The sequence below is a fragment of the Ornithodoros turicata genome, chromosome 8 (assembly GCF_037126465.1).
Source record: "Ornithodoros turicata isolate Travis chromosome 8, ASM3712646v1, whole genome shotgun sequence".
Taxonomy (NCBI): Eukaryota; Metazoa; Arthropoda; class Arachnida; order Ixodida; family Argasidae; genus Ornithodoros; species Ornithodoros turicata.
The window spans coordinates 34,115,873-34,135,193 of NC_088208.1; the positions used below are offsets into that span (position 1 = coordinate 34,115,873).

At 46.0% G+C, this 19,321-nt stretch overlaps 1 protein-coding gene across 1 annotated transcript in view; it reads left to right on the forward strand.

Moving 5' to 3' along the window:
* LOC135367064 (uncharacterized) overlaps window positions 1-19,321 on the forward strand; it is a 416,498-nt gene that overhangs the window by 327,367 nt on the left and 69,810 nt on the right. Inside the window, exon 7 of the mRNA XM_064600159.1 lies at window positions 10,631-10,751. Within this exon, the coding sequence (XP_064456229.1) occupies window positions 10,631-10,751 (121 nt within the window). The remainder of the gene's footprint in view (window positions 1-10,630; window positions 10,752-19,321) is intronic.

Consider the following 19,321-nt stretch of genomic DNA (forward strand, 5'->3'; position numbering starts at 1 on the left):
GGAGTCAGCACTATGCAAAAGTGATTCTTAATACTTACGTGTTCTGTCTCGCTGTTAGATAACATATGTATTCAGATAAACGCAACGTGGATTCTAACAATCAAGGGAAAAAGAACAAATGAAAAATCATAACCTTGTTCCTTTTTGCATAGGGCAAGGTTTGACAGTGAACTGACCTGCTTAAACGCTCTGTCACCTTAAAACTTCTGAAGTGAGGCGTAATTTTGCACTGTTCACGATTCGTCCGAGCAATTATGCAGTGTCAAGGGATTTAGGTTTAGTCTATTTTCGTCCGAACCCCAGTAACCCGCTAGTAATTATACCACTAGTTACCCAGGCCTTCACTTGGCGTGCAGATTACCGCTCTTTTTAAAATACGAGTAGTATGATTTTTTTTAGTATAATGCGGGCGTTGTAGCCATTAGCGAAGGTACTTCGTGCATGCGTTTGTGCACTGCCGTCGGGAGGCACGTGAACACCTCTCGGAACTCCATGAGAAAATACTGGATTACTCTGTGTTGTTGTTCTTTCGTCATTCATTAACATCAATCTCCGGTGCCTTTTGCAGAAAAGAGTACGTGGTTTGCCCCCGTTCTTTTCGATAATCGCCCCCATAAAGCAACGTTACATAAGGTAGCGCGGTCGACCAGCTTTATTTTGGTTTTCATCGCCATGCTGCTATTTATAGTCCCAATTAGGACCGCAAGAGTGCGTTAGAAAGGGCGAAACTCATGTAATAAGTGACTCCGCTGCCATTCTGTGGTTGTACTGTACGGCCTTCTAACCTTATCTATAAACGCTGGATTTGTTGAAATATGGTAGTCGCGGAAAAAGCCGGATGGGGACCGAACCACGCATCTCTCGGTTGCCAGTCGAGCGTGTTATCCACTACGCTACGCTAGCAACGGCTTCTGGTGAAGGCGAGAACGTCCTGGGAGAATAATAATAATTTATTCAACAGAATAAGGCACATGCGGAAATGCGGAAATGCAGAAAAGGCCCTCCTAAGCCAAAGAGGCATGTGGGCTGAACCCGACAGAGAGTGGAAACAGGGGCCCTTTGGTGACTTAACTAATTAAGGTAGTTCAACTAACTGCAAACAGAACATTAATACAAAGCACTCACAGAGCAAATACAATCAATTATCGTATTTTCCGGTGTATAACGCGCGCGTTATACAGTAAAAAAAAAGTGCTCTGAAGAGGTCCTGCGCGGTGCGCGTTATACACGGAAATATTTTCCTGCAGCGTTCTTCCTCAGGTCGGTGACGCACAAATTCTAGCCTCTTCCAGGGTGTGCTGTGACTTTCTCCCAAATCTCTTAGTATCAGTTGACAAAACCGGCGAAAGGGCAATTCATTTCAGAAGGCTGGCGTGATTCAGAAGGGACGCGAAACCGAAAGCGGAGAGAAGACTGAAGTGTACTGTATGACACCGATTCTGCTGCATCGGAGTTTAACGGCTTTGACTAAATGTGCTTCAGATAAAGCATATGCATATGACACACCGCCTTGGTCTATTGTGTACACTGGTGGCAGTACAGAAGCTTATAGCAACATTACAGTGCTCGTTACACACCGGTAGTCGTAAAATATTTTCTTAAGTAGACGACACAAATGTCAGCGATAAAGCTCGTAATAGAAGAAAGTAAAATACACCTGGTATATAATAGCTACAATGAACCTGGCCATATGTCATGAAAGTTCTGGAAACATTGTACATCACCCGGAGAGCGAGACTGTACACGAAAAGGGATTGGAACGTTGCATGTGCTTAATAATAATAACAACAATAATAATAAATAGGACATTGAAATATAAATTGCCCGCATGTTCATTACACGTTCAAGGCACGAAGATATCACTTGCCCAAATCGGATGAGATTGCGCGCATGAGGTGCATGGAAAGCCTTCACTCCCGCCTAGAAAGCTGCACTTGACACATCGCGTCGACACTGAAAAATTGCCTCGGAGCCAAAAAGGATGAAGAGGGAGGGACCCTTGTTCGGGAAAATGCCTCACCGTGTTGCGGGATCCGACTGAAAAGCTTGAAAAGGGAATCGGCTCATGAGGAGCTGCATTGTGTTATTACCAGCCAATGGGGGGGAACGAAAAAAAAAAAACACACAGAGAGAGAACTCGTATTTCGATACAGTATCAAGTTGCCGTATACGACACATAGAAGGGAGGTCGTCTCAGTGAGGAACAACTACTGTGCAGCCTGTCATGACGCGTGCGCGGATTTCTTGGTGCGGGTGTAAGGTTATGAAACGGGCTGTTCACTTTAATGTGGATGAATGTTCCGATACGCAATGTGAACGGTAAATCGAATAATATTCTCACGACGGCGGGCCTGGATAGAAATTGCTTTTCCGGAAAAGAAACATGCGCGGATTTTTGCGTTGTATATTTCTGTGTGGGATGTTTAGAAACTGGTCATCGTCTCGTATTGATGTAGCTTTATTTTATGTAAGTTTTAAGTTTAGCGGCAATTGCGGCGTGACCGGTGTAATACAAAAATAGCAAATTATGTTTCTCCGCTGGGGAGCAGGTGAAATACCACAACAACCACAAATAAATCGTGACTACGACATGGGGGGATTCCCTGCTAGAGAGCAGTACGCTACCCCATTACACCCGAAACATTAGACGTGAGAATGGTGGTGGTGGTGGTAAAAGGCTTGCCGTTGTCGGCCTCACAGAGGTGGGCAACGTCGCGACTGACGCCCTGGGGGAATGTGCGTCCTGGGCCGACTTCTGTGGCGACATATGTCTGAAAGCGTCTGAGGAAAACCCCCAAGAGAACACTGTGCACCGGAATTCGAACCTACACTGCGACCTACACACAGATTCGAACCCGAGTACCTCCCAGTCCCGACGTGACATAGCCAGCACGCTAACCACTGAGCCACGGGAGCTGGTGAGATATGAGAATGAAGTTAAAGTTATGTATAAGCACAACATTGAGCTGTCCTTCACTGGCTGCGCTACGCCACAATAAAGAAGATCAATTAAAAACAAAAACATATACATGAAAGAAGCGCCAATGAACATTGAGACGCAGAGTATGATACAGATACAGATACAAATTACGTTGTATGTACGCAGATATAATGTGGGAGACTTCAACAAGAAACTAATACCTGATATGAACACGGGACTGAGAGATACAAAGTCATGAAACATTTGCTATGTCTTCGTTAATCCTCATGTGCATATCAAGCTTCTACGCTTTGCGATGCGTCAGTTGTTCCCCCTTACGACTAGGCAATTTTGGCACGTTTTTAATGCTTTTATATATGCTTGCCATGTGAATTTTGTTGGCTCGATGACCTGTTATCGAAAGGCGACCAAGTTCTCGCGTAATAGTTCATAGTGGGACGTGCATTGAACTCAGCTGTGCATGTCACGTAACAGCATTCTCGTTTCTCCTTGAGTAACTGTAATCACTCCTTTAAGTGGTTATCTCATGTCCTGCGAAACTCGTTTTGCGTATTATAGGACCCTTATTACGCCTTATCGTGCGCCGTAGTTATTATGAGAAAACGTTTCCTAATCGGAGTAGAGCAAATAATTTTTCATTCCTATATTCCGCAGTTTGGGGTTCCTTCGTGGGGGTCTTCTCGAATATTCGAAAGCTCCCCAACTATACTTCACCGAAAAAAAATAAATAAATAAATAAGAAATGTGACGCATTATGAAGTGGACTTGGTTTGCACACTCGCTGCAACCCTTGCGTGAGCGCTCTCGTAGTGGCTAAAAAAATTTATGATCGATTACGCTTCAGCTCTTCTAAACGAAGCTCGTTCCTCTACATTTTCCAGCATATCTAAACCTGTACTCGTTGATATGCTGCGCTCGTATCCTTTTTATGCTGTCACAGCGCCAGTACACAACGCACCAGCTACTTGAAGCGACGGAAATACGAACGTAGAAGAGAGGCAGCAACAGTGAACGCAAGAGTGCTCTTCTCAAATGCCAAATTTGTTTAAAAAAAACAACAACTTGACTTTCGTGTCGTTTCGCAGTAAGACCGTTTACCGTGCACCAGTTGAACACGGGACGCACAGCGAAGTCTCTCTTCAGTGCGATGCAACAAACGCAAATGAATAGGAGGAGCGGGACATATATTCAGTCGTCACAATTGTCAAAAGTAGCAACCCCTCGGGCCCTGCGCGAAATCGATCGTTCATCTCCAGCGCGCGATAAACTTATTAAAAATCTTGCGAGAGGGCAGAATATTTTGTCGCGGCGACATGAGGCGGCGCGCGGCGAACTCGAAGGGGGGAAAAAAATAAGACGCGAACGTGATCAGATGAAGTCCCTCTGAAATAATGCTGCAGAAAAACGCCATATATTATGGTTGGAACGTGATAAAGGAAGGAGAAAAAGTGAGAGGATGAAAGGAGGCAGAAAACGGAATTATTTGGTTCTTACTTTCGTTTATAATGGGAAGAAGAAAGCACGTAGAAGAAAATGGGAGTGGGGGTACGCGTTCTCGAGCAAAATGGGGGGGGAAAAAATAGTTGGGTGGAATTCGAAATGCAGCCGGGTTCATGTCGTTTTTAATAGAAATGCGCAGTGCGGTTCAGTCAAACGGCGAGCTTTTAAAACAGCCGAGAGTTATGACGAAAGTCAAGTATGCAAACCAGGCGTTTTCCTAAGCCTTAGCTGACGCAGAATACGCGATATGGTCCCACGCAGACGATGTGCAGGATAAGTGGAGCAGGCCAGATCTGCTCATGAGACGCATGGCTGCGGAAAATATTCGTGTGGGGAACACTGTGATTTCAGATTTAGACGGCCTCAAAACGTCACAGATTAACTTGATTCGTTCTGGGCGAAGTGGGGTAAGCATAAAATTGGGGTGAGGCGTGCTTACAAAGTTCACATAATTAGTATTTACTTTGAACGTGACGTTGTACGCGATGGAAACTAACAATTCTGAGACTGATGGGGAACACGGCAGACAAACACAACACGAGCCTCAAGGTGCTTGTGAAAAAAAGAAGAGGTCGGGGCAGTCGTGCCAGCGTGGCGTAATCGCATAGCGCACTTGACCGGTAAGCAAGAGGCGCCGGTTCGATTTCCGTCGCTGTCCGACATTTTCGACGATTGTTCAATTCGCTGCGTTCAGTGAAGCCTAGGTTTTGAAAGTATTACACGTGCGTTCAAAGCAGGCGGGTAGCCGCTGATTCCATCCATCAACACCCGAATACTGTCTAAGTCAAGGCCCTAAAAATGCGATCGTTTTCCTGCATGCTATTCCTACGATCCATTCGCTACAGGGAAAAGCTTCGTGCGCAGCCTACGACGTGGACTGCACGCGCCATTCGCTCCCAATTCCGTTCGCCTGGGCTGCAGTCGGCTCTGAGGCCGAAACTCTCATGAGTAAAACAGCCAACATGAGACAAACGCGAGCCGAGAAGCATACAGGCAGCCGGGCAGACTTTCACTCCTAATTGTTCTTGGCTACTGACCAGACAACAGTCCCTGCGACTCCCAAAAGAAATCAAGGCATCCGCGTTCCTTCTTTCCTCCGCCTAAGCACGTCTTTTGGACGCCTCCGCCAGATTCATCCGTCCACCTCTAGGTACATGACACGACTGTGCGAGCTCTTAGTTTGGGCAGCTGGGCACGTTTGCACGGCTCCAGATCGATTTTGTATTAGTTGGCGGAAGAGGCAAACGTCCGCAATCCATTTTGGGGGGGCGAGTTAATCGGCAAGGAAAGCGCGCATCAGCCTCCTCTCTTTTCTCCTCTCCACACGTAGGTTATTGAAGCTTCTTTTTCTTCTACGGTTGCGATAAAGCCGTGGAAATGTCCTTGCTGGCACATCGCGGGTGGCAGCTCTGTTGTGGGCAATGTGGTGGGTATTGGGAAAGGAGATTTAAAGACTCCGGGGGAGACTTGAGGTTCTTTACGGGTTCCCCTGTCTTCCGCGTTCGCATTGGCTTATGTAGAGTAGCATCTTTACACTCACGTAGGTTGCTACATGTCGGTTGAGTTCTCACCGTGGCACAATTTTATCCCTCCCCTGTCTCTCTCTCGCTATGTGTTTTTCTTCCGCTTTATATCCGTGATGTGATAGACATGCGCATATTGTCAACGCCGCCTAGATACAGAAAGTCTCTCACTCTTTCGTCACGTGGACATATCGGTGTCGTCTGCTCCGACTTTTCACCGCAGACGATTTCCAACACAGGCTTTCCGTGGCTACCGGTGGCTTTCCATCCGGCTGATGATGGCTCGTCCCCGAAGCCACGGCCACCGAAATCACTGTCATGACTGGCGAGCTCTTAATGACGAAGTCACCTCTTTTGAGCTTTGATGTACAGCGACACGCAAAATCATGATACGACTTCATAATTTACAAGCCATACCAACGTACAGCGCGACCACGACGGCATTGAACCATTTTGAATAGCCTTCGGAGCCAAGTACTATACGTACAACTTACGCCCCAACGAAACTGATCGGTCACGGCGAATGGTGAATGACGGAAATTATCATACATCCAGGCTGCCTTTGAGCGGGTCACGTGGGTTATTAATTAGAAAGCGAATGAGCCTGCGATTTGCATTATTAATACCGGGCCGCCGCCGGCTTTTTTTTCCCTTCCGCCGGTCCACACACACACGCAAGGGCGGTGGTTTTTCCGTGACTGATGCGCGTGCAGGTCAATTACTCTTCGTTGCTGTGCAATGCAGCTGATGATGATGATGAACCTAGGCCTGCCGAGCCGAGCACTCATCAATATTCGGAACGGACGGGACCCTACCTGCCTTCCTATTTAGACACATAAAGCCAGCTTTTCACGTCTATGGCAGGGTGCCGACGTCGGTTATCCAACATGAAGCGCGTTTTGCAAAGTCGGGTTTTATGAAAGCGCCGGTGGTATTATGATCTACGTGCTGTATATGCGACATCGACGCGCGGGATTCTAATGAAAAGCTGGGCTCGTTCGTTATCGATCATGATGTCGCTCGGAGGATGGGAACATTCTGGTCGTTTATCGGGATTATGAGGCGTCTTTCAGTTTTATAACTATTTCTGGGGTTACGTATTTCTGCTAGTGTGACTACGCAGGATTTAAACGCAAAGTTTTTGGTTGCTGTAGTTGCATGAAAAAAAAAAGTTTAGCTGTACGACCTTTCCGTTTAGTATTTAGTAATTAGAATTTTAAATACGAACAGCGTGGAGTGATTTTTCGTTAAGTGATGTCGCACATGTAACGGGATGTCTGGCGTTGTTTCAAGTGGGACTCCGCAACAAAATCACGGCAAAGGTTGTGGTATATCCGTAACCTTTGGGATGTCAGGAACGTGTGTACAAAATACGTATATCATTCCATAACTGCGCAGATTTTATTCAAGCGAATTTATTACGAAGCGAGCGCTTCGCCTCTGTGAAGCGAGAGGGCACTGAAAGCAACACACTTCTGACATCATCCGGCATCTGGCAAGAGAGAATGCAGGTTTCGAAGCAGACGACAACGCTGTGTGACGTCACAGTACCCTCATCCTGACGACCCGCCGTAGCACGCTCGAGCTCTGTTTTCTGCTGTTCGCATTTCGGTTTCGGTGTGCTATTGCCATTATTTACGAATTAAATAATCGGGCAAAATGAATGCGAATGTTGTATTCGGTATCGAGGGGGATGGATCGTGTTCGATAAGATGCTCACTTTTTCTTTCTTCTTTTTTCGAATCCTTGTAAAGTCTCTCTTCAAGCTTACTACAGTTGATTGTAGCTACCTTCCTGGAGGAAGCGTGTTCTGCGCGAATGTGGTAAACCTATTCCCCAAGCAGCAGAATCTGCTGGTAGTGCGATTCCATATAGGGGTGGACAGGTAGAACGATTTTGTTTTCTTCGTGTGGAGATCTGTGAGTTGGAGCATCCCTTTGATAGGGCACATCCCAGCCACCCCCATGTACTTGTCTTTCAGGTCATTCTGCTGGTTGGGTCTTAACTGCACGTCGAAGAGTTATAAATATCAGAATCTCTTCAGACTAATCAACGCGCACACAAGAGTTAGATGTGCCCGCGGATGATAACAAATTTATGAATGTCTCAAATAGTCAGCCACTTAAGGCGTGTCATAATTAACTAAAATTAAGCGCTCGCACGTCTTGCGGGAAAGTTTTAATACTCACGGTTGCAGTTTTTATACCATTAATTCGAACACCGCGCCAAGGCAACGCTCCGTGCGGAACGGCTCCTCTCATTTGATTTACTGCCTGTTATGGACACCTGCGTATTTTTGAACGCTCCAAATGGTCAGTTTCTTAATGACTCCTGGTGGTGCTCGCGTGAGTTGATAAGTAATTATAGAAAGACGAGATCGAAAGGAAGAAAAATCACTCGTCGGTCCCAGCTCGTTCTGTCGAAGTCATTCGCATAACGATCGTAATTCAAGTACGTTTGAAAACCATGCCAGAAAGCAAAGATGTCCTTCGGTGAAAGACACTCATCAGGTTTTGCTGCAGCAGTGCCTGTCTGCTGCGTAGAAGACCGTCGCAGTAATGATTGTTCCCATTAGAGAAAGGAATGCTTACAAGTAACAAACTGTTAGAACTGCAAAGTTATTCGTTTCATTTTCAGTGTCAGAGCTTCCGTGGGAATATTTCCGGCTGGTACTCAAGCATTCGGTATTGGTCATGCGACTGTTATGAATTGAGGTTAGATCACTGGTGATGGCTCAGAGCCTTTTTCACCAGAATTATGTCGTAGAGGAATATGTTCCAGATGCAGTAGGTGGTTGAGTGGCTAGAATTAGTGGGTCGTGCTGTGCACCGTTGAGACTTCCTTCCTCAGCACATCAATGTCGTGCCGATATGACCAGACGAAGGTGTCGATGTCGGTCAGAAGATATCATCATCATTAAGTACATCATCATCATGTACTTGGCTAATGGCTAATGATATTCGAGCGTACGAACGTTTGTGGAAGGCAGTCACCTAAAGGAACGCCGGCGAATATTCTTTCCAAGTTTCACTGCGAAATTTATTCCGTTGCAACGCACTGTTCCGTTCTGGATCGGACAGAGAAAGAGGAAACATCACTGCTTCGCTATCGAACGCACTGTGAAAGTCCGCTGACTGGTGGCGATGACGCTGGAAGCACAATTCGTTTGCCTGCAGATGCGTCTCAATGAGCCTTTCCTGTGTCGAAATGAGATGTCCTCTTTATGAAATGTGTATTAGCGCCCTTCGAAAATTGGGGCCACACAGCATCGCGTCACGGCTTGTGGAAGCTGCCCCCTCTCTCGAAAGAAGACGGAGCGACATGGCTGATATGAAAGGGGGGATATGTTTAATGCTGATAAAAAAGAGAAAGCAGAAGGGAAAGGTTAGCCATAATGTAGGCTTGCTATTCCCAAAAGCAAACAAACAAACAAACAGAAGGAAAATGAAAGACACAGAAAATTATGAAGAAATACGGGAAAACACAGCTCCTTCACTAATCGTTGTGCAGACACTCATCTACTATGAGAGGGCAATAGTAACATTATGCTCGTTACGTAGTGGTAAAGCCAATCTGTGATTGGAATAGCTTCACCAGTACGCATACTCTGGTGTGATGTGATGTGATATAGGAAAGAAAAAAAATATTGAAACGCACGCATGCACCGGTGTTACTAGATATGTCGTACACTCTTCGGATGCACTGTTTTGGGTTGGGTGTGCGTAGCCCTGGTAGAATTTTGTTCATTTTACTTTAAGAGTTGCAGACATGCTGATATTGGCCGACCTCTCCTCAATCCCCTAAACAAAGAGACATACACACAAAGAAACTTTACGAGGGCTATATTGTGTCAGTGATTGGTCTGGTTCATAATCTGGTAAAGCTGTTTCTTCTGTATTTTTTCATAATTTTCTGTATCCCAGCTGTTTGTATCTCCTTTTGTTTGCTTGAAAGCTTTAGGGAATAGAGCGACTTGCAGACGCGTACAGATGGAGTGAGGACAGCAGGAAGGAGTGGAAGACAGGGGGGTTAGTATGCGTCCTGGGCCGACTTCAGGGGAAGTGCTCCGACATTCGCCCGGAAAGACTGACGCGGAAAACCCAAGGAAAACCTCAGACAGGACTGCGGGTGCAAGGTTTCGAACCTCGCCTCACCTCCTAGCCTCGGCTTGGAAGGCGATCAATTCTTAAGACTGCTGCGAGACAACAGGGATCTCGTTTCACATGCAAACGCTTAAAAGTTCGATCTATCCACCGTACTAGTACAGCTCGCATAAAAATAAAAATAAAAGAAACTTAATTACACGCTAAAAGCGATCAGACTAACAGCGAAGGCCTATCGCTCTTCCTCCCCTCCGTGAGTACGACTGAGTAAACTGTCTTTCTGTCCCCCGTATATATATATATATATACGTACTACGTTCTTGTTTTCTCGCGTACAAAGACGAGGAGTAAATAAACTGTGGCTAAAGTGCCCGCTTTTATCTACGCCGACGCTGTTCTCAATTCGAGCGATGTGTCTCTCTCTGTACCGTTCCCTTTATTTCTTCTCGTTCCGGGATGTGTGCAGCTGAAGGGGAGGATGACACGAAGCGCACGACCGTTATTTATGTGGCTCGTTTTGGGGGCCAGACTCTGAGGGAACGCTTTCCTTATCTCTATCGCAGAATTTCGGTGCCGTACTCTTGGGAGGCGTCGTCCACACATCGACCGCTGCGGAATCCACCGTTCGTCTACTATCGATGGGTATTTGCCGGAACTTCGCCTCAAGTCATTGGACACGAGCGGGTAAGTTGTCAGATGTTCTTTTCCCCCCTCCCGTAGAGACTCGGCGTCTTAGCGTGAGCCGGTGGCATTTTGGGTGGGATATACCCGTTGTGAGACGGATTGCGATACGGCTTGCCCGGTGGCGAGGCTGGGAGGGCGGGCGAAGCATGGCGGCTATACTGGGGATGTGGTTGTATAATTACGCATTATGAACCGGTGAGTGTTAACGTCTCCCACTTTCCTTTTCCCCCTTTTTTCCTTTATGCTTTCTTCTGCTTGACCCACTCTACCTCTTTCCTCTTTGTTTGTTTTGTTTCTTCTTTTTTCTGGCTCTGTTGTTCCACACACACAGACGCGTTTTGGAGTAGCCAGTCCTGACTGGGTCGGGACTAACATCCCCATATTTTTCTTTCATTTCCAATTACGCCAGCACTGTTAGTCCCCTCGATTACTTAATGTTGTTTCCTTATTTTTCGGCTACTTTCGACTTTTTTTCTTTTTTCTATAGACAGTTCGATGAACAGTTAAAAAAAGGCAAGAGGCACTGAGAGCGCGACCGGGGGGCCGGATTGAAGAGTTTTTTGGTGCCTCATGGTGATATACTATAGTGAAATACGCCGTATCAGAACGAAATACGTTTTAAACGTATTGTATACGTCATGTATAATTTAATGTAACGCAACGAATATGAGGTGCAGCGGTATTTATCTTTGGCGAACTCCTGCTACGACTTACGACCTCTTCAATCAACTTTCTCTCACAAGAAATTGAATTTTCTGAACCGAGATTCCCCAAGTAAATGCAACGTTTTTCTTTTTCTGTTTTTTTGTTTGTTTGTGCGTTTGTTAAGAACAGAAAGCAATGATAATGGCTAGAAGAAAAGGTGCAAAAGCTGTCGGCCGCCCTGAGCTCTTGGTCAAGTTAATGCACAGGACACAAATCTGAAGCGTAGTTTCCCTTTCTTTTCTGAATAACGTGTCCTGGAGTAGCCAGTCCCGAGTGGCTCGAGACTAACATCTCATTTTTTTTTCTTTTACAAATCAATCAATCAATCTGAAGCGGAGGAAAAGCAGCTATACGCTTTGCTGGCGTGACGATGCTTGAATCGTAAACTCATATTTTACTTGCAGCCACGGAGGTTACCGACGTCCTTTTTCAGTGCGCATCTTTCTCACATATATGTGCATCGATTGATGTACCTGTTGTGGAGGTAACGTTTTCTTTTTTTTTAATTCCGTGTTAGAGCCGCGAAGCAACTGCGGCTATGAGCGACGTACATATATGGACAGATGGAGAGAGGACAGCAGGAAGGAGTAGGGGACAGGGGGTTTAGTATGCGTCCTGGGCCGAATTCAGGGGGTACATTCCGTCTCCAAAGACTTCGGAAAACCCAAAGAAAACCTGAAACAGCACAGCCAGTGGTGGGATTCGAACCCACCACCTCTCAGTCTTCAGCACGACCTTGGCTACCACCACCGAGTGGCCAGCCCTAGCTTGGCTAACATCTCTATAAGCCCATAATGAAGTAGAAGAAGAAGACAAGCCTTAATCCCCACTCGACCATACCGCTGGTAGGAGGTAAAGTTTGTGGTAGCTGCTAGCAACTTTTCAGTATATCCTTGATCATAACCCACGAAACTGTACAATCACACAGTGAGCGCGAGTCCCCGTTATGAGCCTTAATAATGCGATGTCTAATCCTTTCTGCCAGGAGAAGTATTCCAATCTATCGACCGATATGCATCGCGGCGAGAAACTCTTTCCACGCACCGTCAGTCCTATATCTGTATACCTCTGGGCGTCCCATCAGGATGTATGCCCCCCCGTCGGCAATTACGCTGCCTCTGGGCCCGCGGGCAATTTACCGAAACAATAGAGCGCGGTATTGTATCTAAATTGCATCCATCTGGCGGTGATGCAGCGAAACAGCCTTTTTCCCGCTCCAGAACACTGCGGAAGCGAATGGACAAAGAAAGTGCAACTGTTCTGGCTCGTTGACCGTCTGTATACAGGCTCACACTTTGAAAGACGCGCTGGCAAATGCTACCCCGGCGTTCTTGTTCGAAGTTTGCTACCTGCAATACTCAATTGGAGTACATATGTAGTTTTGCTGCCATCCTCGTCCGACACGCTAAAAAAGAAGCAGTTTTACTTCCTTTTGGAGATTAGACGCCGCCGAAACGTTACTGCATTTATGGACTAAGGGCATCGTAGAACGTGAAGAAAATCAGCGTGCAAGTTTCTGACGATGCAGGATCGAAAATAACAAAGACGGTTAAGAGCATCAACTGTTTACTATATACAAATTAAGAACAAGACTTCCGTGCAGTAGGCTGCACTTCTTCAGGTTTGAGGACTGGTTACAAGTGGTGAAGGGTATATCGAAGTCATGTTACACAGTACAAGAGAAAAGGATGAGGGCTGAGAGAAATACAAACAAATGCAATACAAATACAAACAAAAGCAAAACGCAATCCATAGGAAGTGGCTAGACAAGGTCGGACAGACATACAGATGGGTTGGAGGTGCACGTGGAGGAAACCCATGGACATCACATGCACTAAGTGCACTAGGTGCGCTAAGATTTATGCGAAGCTTTGGGAGTATTCGCAGTGTCGGGAACTAAATTCCGGGGGGGGGGGGGGGGGGGGGCTATATGTTTATTCACACAAAAGGAGATGTCAGCCAGGGGTCGGGGACGAAAATTGAGATAAATTCTAATTTCGGGGACGAGAAGTTGCATTAGCTCCCAAAATTATTCCCCTTTTTAGAGTACGTGAGAATAAAGGTGACTTTGGTGGGCCGTTATAGAAATATTGTAGCGGAATGGAACCTTTAAACGTTGCGTCCACATCATTCATAATTCTTCACCATCTATTCCTCCATATATATTCGTCTTCTGGTTCCAAGAACCCAGCCATACTCATATTGCTTACTGTAGGTTCCGCCAGGGTAAATCGTGCTTTTCAGTGGCCGAATCGTTTGAATCGTTGAATCAGTGAATCGTTTCGGGTCAAGCCATTTCGCGAACGTCATGTAGCGGGTGACCAATGAAAAGAGGAAGTGATTCGGAATATAATACTCTGGTTGAAGCAGCGTCAAAACTGTTCGAAGTTGGAGTGAAAACGACTCACTAAAACTTTCCAATATATCTTGTAAGGCCACTAACGTAAGGCTCCTAAAGCTAACTAACCCAACCTAAACTAACGTATCATCACTTTGTTTGGTTTGTGTTGGTGTGAGAAAAAAGAAACTGCAGGTTGTGGCGTTATGAAGAGGATCGGCTACTCCAGTTCTCGTAATTGGAACAGAGAAGAAAAATTAAGGAAACAACGAAAAGAAATTGTCACCACTTCGTCTAGAGTACAGTTCGCTAATTTTATTTTATTTTATTTGATTTGTAAAAAAAAAGGAGATGGATAGTTCGCTAATCCATGCCTGCAGGTATATAGCTCCTATACGCAAAGGCGGAAAAACCAGCAACAGGCCACGTGTTTCACAGGGAACGAAAAGGAAGTGCTGTTCTTTTTGAATAGGGATGTGTTATCCACTGGAGACAGGGAAGCTTAAGAGCTTTCAGAAATATCAGACTGTTGCTTGCTCCATATTTTTAATGTAAATAACTCTCCGAGAAGTTGAACTGCCTCATACGTGTCCACCGCAGACTAGAAATGGCTGTCTCTTTCCGCGCATGGTTTATGTATGGCTTAGCGCTGTTTGCTTTAGAGAGCTTACCTGCGCCTGTGCTGCTAAAGAAGAAAACGTTGGAGTTGGACGGACTAAAAATAATACGGAGAAAACATTATATATTTATTCACCGTTCTATCTAGCCTGAAAGGTTCTTTAGCCTTTAGTATTTTGCTATGATTACTTGTATGTGCTCTGAAGCGGTCACTAGCAGTGTTTAATGCGATGATGTAGAAGTGCAATGCATCTGTCATGTTTATTTATTTATCTACTTATTTATTTCAATGCACCCTAAGGGCCCCTAAAAAGGGCATTAAATCGAGGAAAAGAGACATGGCAACGCGTGACATTAAACAACAACAACAAATAAGTGATGACGATGTAGTGGGATGTTTCGCCGCTGATTGACTGATTGATTTTTAAAAGAAAAAATGGAGATGTTAGTCTGTAGCCACTCGGGACTGGCTACTCCAGGACGCGTTATTCAGAAAAGAAAGGGAAACTACACGAATCTATGCAGTTTGAAACCGAATGGATGAAAACATAACCACAAAGTTGGCACCAAAAGCAACAGTGTAGGAGAGTGCACGTGCGAAATCCCAATGCACAAAAAACAAAGAGCGTCACAATGTGTCAAAGAGGCGGCACCCTATCACATTGCTTGAATGGGAGAAGATGGTGGATTATGATGAATGTTCAGAGTTCATGCAGGAGCCCTGTTGCTGCTAAAAAGGTGATGAGGGCGTAAAGAGCTCGTAGCGGATGCGCTGGGTTGGCCGGAGGCCCAAGCAGTTGAGGAAGGGCAAGTGAGAGTGTCCCAGTGGCTTCAAGTTGGCGCTGGAGGACGCGTCGCTAAGTGGAATACTGCTGACAGTTGATGGGAATGTGCTGAACGGTACTTCGAGTATTACAGCAAGGGCATAGCATTGTGTTACTGTAACCCAGCTTGTGACGGAAGTATGGGGTGAATGCGATGTTTAATCGAAGTCGGCCAACGATAGACGTAACGCCCCGACGAAGGGTACACGGCATCATGAAGGACACTGTGGGATCTCCTCATTGGAGGCGGGATCCTTCCGGTATGTCTTGACGCCACTGGTGGGCCGACTTTGCTGATACAAGCGCAGACATTAAACAGAAGTGAATCCACGTAATGTGTCAGTGGATACACAAATACATCGTCACATAGGTATTAATTTAACTCGCACCATAATTTTAAACTGAATAAGACCGTTTGGTGGGAATACAGGCGCTCAGCAGGTTTAATAACGAACTCGGATAAAACAGACAGGAAGCAAGGGTAAACATGCTGGATAAGGGAAATGATGTGAGATGGCTAGCGCCGCGATGCAACTGTGGCTATGAGGGTGCGCGGAGCTGATCAAGGTTAGTTTAAACTGCAATGAAGTGTGGCCTCTATAGTTTCGGTGACGGTGCAGTATAGTCGTCGCGACGTAGTGTGATGCTGCTAGCTGTTGCAGCCAATAGCAACAAGCGAATACGGCGGTGCTTGCCGTTGAGCACGAACATTTGGGCGACGCCAGTCCGAAAATACGTCGACGAGAGCGTGCGTGATTAGGTCTGAGACCATACCGCGTTGTTCCCGTGCCAGTTGTCGCTCCAGCACTCTACTTCCGAGCACAGACGCTCGTAAAAGCTCACTGCGTCGTCCGCCTACGGAGAATAATTCCTCAATCGTAAGATGGGGGGCCGGGATTACCGCTGAGCGCTCCATTAGGGCTCCGATATCCATGAACTCGTGCTCGCGTGCTTGTTTTCTTCGTGAAACTGACAGGAAGAAGACGTATAGCTCCGGCCAGAAACAAAACTCTCTTAAAATTCACGCATAATGATAGAGACAAACATGAAACTCTTTGAAAGACTGCATTTTCTTCTGCGTTAACTCGAAGCCCCCCCCCCCCCCCCCCCCCACCTCCTCCATAAACGTTTCTCGTGAACCCTATTTATTCTGACCCGTCTGGTGCACCGTCTTTTACGGCTTTTCAGATTAGGGCAGCCGACGAGGTCCTTTCTCCCTGCCCTTCTGCCATTCTTTTCTTCCGTACGGAGCGTTTGGCAACATGCTGTATACGGTTCGGCTGCTTGCTCTCGTACGGCTGCTTGGGATAGAGGTTAAGTACCTGCGTTTATGATGCGATATGATAATGAAGAGCTGCACCAGCAAGCGTGCGCGTTGTCGATGTATTTATGTGCCGAGCTCAGCGAGGGAAGACGTTCTGATGCCTGCGGGAGAAGTGGTTGAACAGCACAGCTAGTTTTTTCTTTTGTTTCCAATTCGGTGTGAGCGCCGCGATGCAGCTGTGGCTATGAGCGGAGTACAGACGTGGACAGATGGAGAGAGGACAGCAGGAAGGAGTGGGGGAGTTAGTATGCGTCCTGGGCCGACTTCATGGGGAACTGTGCCGACGTTCGCCTGGAAAGTCTTCAGGAAACGCTCAGACAGCACAGCCGGTGAAGGGGTTCGAACCCGTGTCACCTCCCAGTCTCGGCGTGGAAAGTGGTCATCGTAACCGCTTCGTCACGCGAGCGGGTTTTTCTGGGCTTTAATAGACTCGAATCACCTAGGTAACCCGGTAGGAATTTTCGAGATTACGGTAAATTCTTGTATGAGAAAATTATATAAAAAATAGAACAACAGAATACCTCCGGTAGTTCGAAATTTTATTTCGGGGTCAGTGACGGTCAAAGAGAGACCACGAACGATTCTAAAGAATTTCTCAACTTCAGTACACAAATAAGCTCAACGTCTAAAGTTGGGTTAGATGAAAAATGTAGAGTTGTCAGCCTGAAGTTCTTACCACACTACTGTTTAATGGCTCATTTCGTAAGAAGTATCCTCGGTGAAATTTTAAAGTGAAATTTTCATCTCGTTCATCCCTTCTCTCTTTACTTACCTGATACAAGTTTCAATATCACTCGCTATGTCAGTGCCTATCGAACATTTCCAGCCACATCGCCATCATTCACCAGCCGAGCTTATTAACCCATTCAGCTCGTTAACGTTGACGACCTCTCCTAATAGCAGCGTCCTTTCCTGTCTCCCCATGAACTTCCGTGCACCCCGTGGGGTGTCCACGGTGACCCCACTGTCGTGCGGCGGCCATATCCCAGCGCCGCAGTCGATGAAGCGATACGCCGTCCGACCATTGACTGATTAGCTTGTACCGATATCGAAAAGGTCCTGCTGTGCAGTCTCCGTTGGCACAACACGGCTCAGGGGAAGGAAGTGACATGGATATCCTCATCAGTGGCTGTTGCCCCATCCGATAGAGCGCCCTTTGAAAGATGGAATACGTGGGGGCAGCGTGGGTTTAGCGGAGCGGGTGGCTTATGTCGTATGGAAATCCATGGAGCTTAGTTGTTTGTTAAAAATGAGAGTGGAAAGGGGAATGAAAAGTACTGTTACCTTGACAGTAATTCAAAAGGAACGGAATTCGTCCGTTGCGTCGCTCTCAAAAGGTGCACGACGTGTTCCAAAAGATGCGCACATAATTTCAGTGTTTGGAAAAAGGCTGTATGTCTTGGAATTCTGACATGTTGCAGAGCAAAATACGAGACTACATGACGCATAGAGGCATCCTTGTGTATAAATAAAGAGTTTTTTTCGTGCAGTTTTCGAGGCGTAAGGGATGGCGTGGTGGTTCTGCGCACTGCACGAAGCTCTCCTTTATGTTCTGCGCGTGCGCAAAACCGCGAACGCTATTCCTTACGTACGCAACGGCGATAGCGTGCGATGCACTAGAACTCACTAGTAGCTTACTTCGTGCGCAGAAAATCGGGGAAATATGGAAACTTTCAGTCAGATACGGTCAACGCTAGTGCTAACATTATAAAACACTGAAACGTATGTTTGTTAGCGTACAAGCTTTAGTGCAGCGTACTGCAGTTCGTCAGCTACGGATGACGTAGTACGTCATTCTAAGCAGCACAACATCTTGGCTCAATATTGGTCCAATATTGGCAATAAAGGCACAGCATTGGTCCAATCTTGGACCAATATGGGGCCTCTATTGACAATATTGGGCCTCTATTGACAATATTGAACCAATATTGGACTGGTATTGACAATATTGAACCAATATTGGACTGGTATTGACAATATTGAACCAATATTGGACTGGTATTGACAATATTGAACCAATATTGGACTGGTATTGACAATATTGAACCAATATTGGCCCAAGATGTTGTGCTGCTTGGGACGGTACGGGCCACGGTATAGGAGCACGTGCCTGATAAAATGCAGTCCACTGCATGAAAGATTGTACGCTAATATACAGAAGTTTCAGTGTTTTTACTTTTTTCATAACTCGTGCACATACGGTAAATATCTACGTTGTCGTACATTCTTTCTTTTTTTTTTTTTTTTCGTCCCCTCTGGAAGAAGGAAATATCACTAATTCCGTCGTAAAATCCCACAAAAAGAGCCTAGAGTGATCTCGATTACTCGGACCAGCTTCTTTATTACAAAACTGGCTCCACTTTCTCCGCCAGCGCTTGAGCCGCAAAAATCCATGCGTTTAATCGATAACTAGCTCCCTCAATGATATTTGTATAGCTTGTGCTACAGCTCCAATTAAAGTTGATAACAAATCCCTAACTTCAATCGATGACCGTTAGAATCGTCTTCGTGGCCCCTGCATATGTTTACATTTCCAGTTGGGAACACACAAGTGATCGACGTAGATGTTTTCTGGTATTTCGAGTTGAATTAGAGTATCTCGTTCGTTGAATGCTTTGAATCCGGAGGAAGGGAGGGGGGGGGGGTAAACACGTGTTTGTCTAGGAGGAGGAGGGTGGAATGTCCTATTAGGCGGAATTTCAATTTGAAGTTAGAGTTTCGAGTATACGGCTGCGTAATACGCTGGTTTCTACGCTACTTA